Raw genomic sequence first — 2,852 nt, forward strand, 5'->3', positions numbered from 1 at the left:
AGCACTTCTAAGTAGTTGTCTCGGTTACGTTCTTCCAAATCCAACACTGAATAAACGAGTTTAATCATGTCTTATTTAGTCTTACCTTCTAATAGCAGCATGAGCTATTTTCCGAATAATTCTCCAGGGCATTATTTTACAAAACTACCCAGAGTGTTAGATTTATCGACAGAATACGAAGTCGGTTTATCAGAAATATTATTCAGTAACACGTATAACAACATCCTTGAGAATGAAGCATTTTTCGAGTTTAGAGTTACTAACGACAGCGAACAAGATACCGTACTCATCCCATCTGGTTTATACGAGTCACCGGGTGAACTGGTTAAAACGATGATGACTCATATAAGAAGGAAAATAAAAAAGAAGCACGAGGGTTTCATCAAATTTTATTACGACCGTGCGACTCGCAGAGTAATGATAAGGCTATATAAGGAAGGAACTTTTTTGCACTTGAGTTCGACATTGAGCAATCTCTTGAATATTCCAAATCATTATTTATACGGTCCAACGTCTGTGTCGAGTGAAAGGCCATTACATCTAAACGTCGGATTCGAAGCAGTATACGTATATTGCAACCTCGTTCAACCTAGAATAGTTGGGGATAGCGTCGTACCTCTTTTGAGATGCGTACCGAGCGGAAATAGAAGCAAAGACATAGTTCATCATATTTTTGAGAAACCTAACTATGTTCCTCTCAGACTATTTAATTTTGACACGGTTGAAATCCTTTTAACCAACGACAAAGGCGAACCTTTGACATTTGCTTCAGGGAAGTCTATCGTGATACTTCATTTTCGAAAGAAGAGATTCGATTCGTAAAAAGTCGTCATGACAAAAGGGATCGTGTTCAAATCCAATCAAAAAGGTTACGATGATTATTACTGTACTCAAGCAGGACGTGGTCTACCCGTGTTTGTTGGTGGAAGACATCAAAGAGGTCGAGGGCTTGGGAGTATCTTTGGTGGTATTGCGAGATCTCTGTTTCCCATCTTGAAATCGGGCGCTAAAACATTATTAAAAGAAGGTGCAAAAACCGGTGCCCAAATAGCATCTGACGTCATTTCCGGTCAAAATGTTAAAACAGCTTTAAAACGACGCGCGGGGGAGAGTGGGAAAAGATTACTCAACAGAGCCGTGGGTGGTTTGACTTCAACTTCATCGCCGTCGCCGCCGCCGCCACCCGGACGTGTGACTCGGCGTATAAAACGACGACGACCTACTCAGACACGACAAAAGACCAGGAAGAGACGTAGGAAGAACGTAGCTCAAGACATTTTTGGTTGATTATCATGGCTTTGTTACATCTCTATTCCGCAGAGAGTGTACACAGCGGACTCGATCTGTTCTCATTACCCGTCACCCAGACTGCTGTTCAGGATGGTTTGTTTGTGGAATACCATCCGATCTCTACTTTGTCGAGTGGAGGTCCGATCGAATTTTCGATCAGCGGGGGACGTCAGACTACTTGGATTTGCATAACACATTTATGCACGTACGCGTTAAAGTAATAAAGGCGGATGGAACTAATTTAGACGCCGATAGCAATGTTGCCCCTGTTAACACCTGGTTTCATGCCTTGTTTTCACAAGTGGATATGACTTTGAACGATGTTCTGGTGACGTCAAGTGAGAACGTTTATCCTTTTAGGAGTTTTGTAGAAACAATGTTGAATTATGATCAAGGTGCGAAAAGGAGTCACCTGACAATGGAATTTTTTCACGAGGACACCCCGGGTAAACTAGAAATAACGGATAGTACAAATGCTGGCTTCGATGCACGGAAAGAGCTGGTGAAAGAGAGTAAAGAAGTGGATATGATGGGAAAACTACATTTAGATTTCATGCATCAAGAACGGTATCTAATTAATGGAGTTGATGTAAAGTTGAGGCTTATCCTGTCTAAAGATGCTTTCCATCTCATGACCGATGCTGAGGGGTTTAAGAGTGTAATTACACACGCCTCGTTGTATGTTAGGAAGATTAAATTAAACCCAGCCGTGGCCCTGTCACACGAGAAAGCACTTCACATCGGCAATTGTAAATACCCCATGAAGCGCGTTGTCCATAAAACCTTTTCTATTCCAAAAGGAAATTTAAGTGCAGTGCAAGATAATTTGTTTTTATCGCAAACCCCGACTAAGATCGTACTGGGTCTAATCGAAAGCACTAGCTTTAATGGAAACTACAAAAAGAATCCTTTTAATTTCCAGCACTTTGATCTGTCCTATCTAGCCCTGTACTTGAACGGAAAACAGATACCGTCCAAAGCACTAACTCCGAATTTCAGTAGTAAACAATATGTCAGAGCTTATCACAGTCTTATGCTAGCAGCTGGACTGGTTAACAACGATGCCGGAAATGGAATAGATTATAATGCTTACTCTCAGGGTTGTAGTCTTTTTGTTTTGATCTGTCACCATCGCTATTAGACGGAAACCAGTTTGAACTGGTAAAAAGCGAGTCGCTTAGACTAGAACTTAAATTCTCGACCCCACTAGCTGATCCGATCATTGTGTTCTGTTACAGCGAATTAGATAGTGTAATAGAAATTGATCGCACTCGTCAGGTGATCACTGACTTTTCATCATGAACAACGTAGAAATCGAAACGATGTTAAACGGACACGTTAGGGCGAGACGAATTTTTCGAGGTGTTTATCCTAAAGATAGACTTCCGAACAACCCGAATTCTCGTCAACCAGCTGCGTACATTATTAACACAGAGTCGAGTTCCGGTCCCGGAAAACATTGGGTATCTGTGTATTTTAACGGGATGGGAAAGGCAGAATATATGGATAGTTTTGGGTTCCCGCCTTCTGCGTATCCGACAATTCAAAGATTTGTGGAAAAC

General features: G+C 41.5%; 1 protein-coding gene across 1 annotated transcript; it reads left to right on the plus strand.

Moving 5' to 3' along the window:
• Positions 1-1,292: 1,292 nt before the first annotated feature.
• On the plus strand, positions 1,293-2,431 carry LOC144971730 (uncharacterized). Its single transcript, XM_078912803.1, has 2 exons — positions 1,293-1,383; positions 1,593-2,431. Exons 1-2 carry the CDS (start codon positions 1,293-1,295, stop codon positions 2,429-2,431), a joined length of 930 nt encoding a protein of 309 aa, XP_078768929.1.
• Positions 2,432-2,852: the final 421 nt, after the last annotated feature.

This window comes from Berghia stephanieae, chromosome 4 (genome assembly GCF_034508935.2).
Source record: "Berghia stephanieae isolate SIO BIC M18660-M18661 chromosome 4, UCSD_Bste_1.3, whole genome shotgun sequence".
NCBI lineage: Eukaryota > Metazoa > Mollusca > Gastropoda > Nudibranchia > Aeolidiidae > Berghia > Berghia stephanieae.

What these genes read in the sequence shown, in the direction of transcription:
- LOC144971730 (XM_078912803.1), top strand. Translation starts at nt 1,293, where the DNA reads ATGGCTTTGTTACATCTCTATTCCGCAGAGAGTGTACACAGCGGACTC. An exon ending in CCAGACTGCTGTTCAGGATG is followed by an intron (nt 1,384 to 1,592) that starts GTTTGTTTGTGG and finishes TGTTTTCACAAG; the next exon opens with TGGATATGACTTTGAACGAT.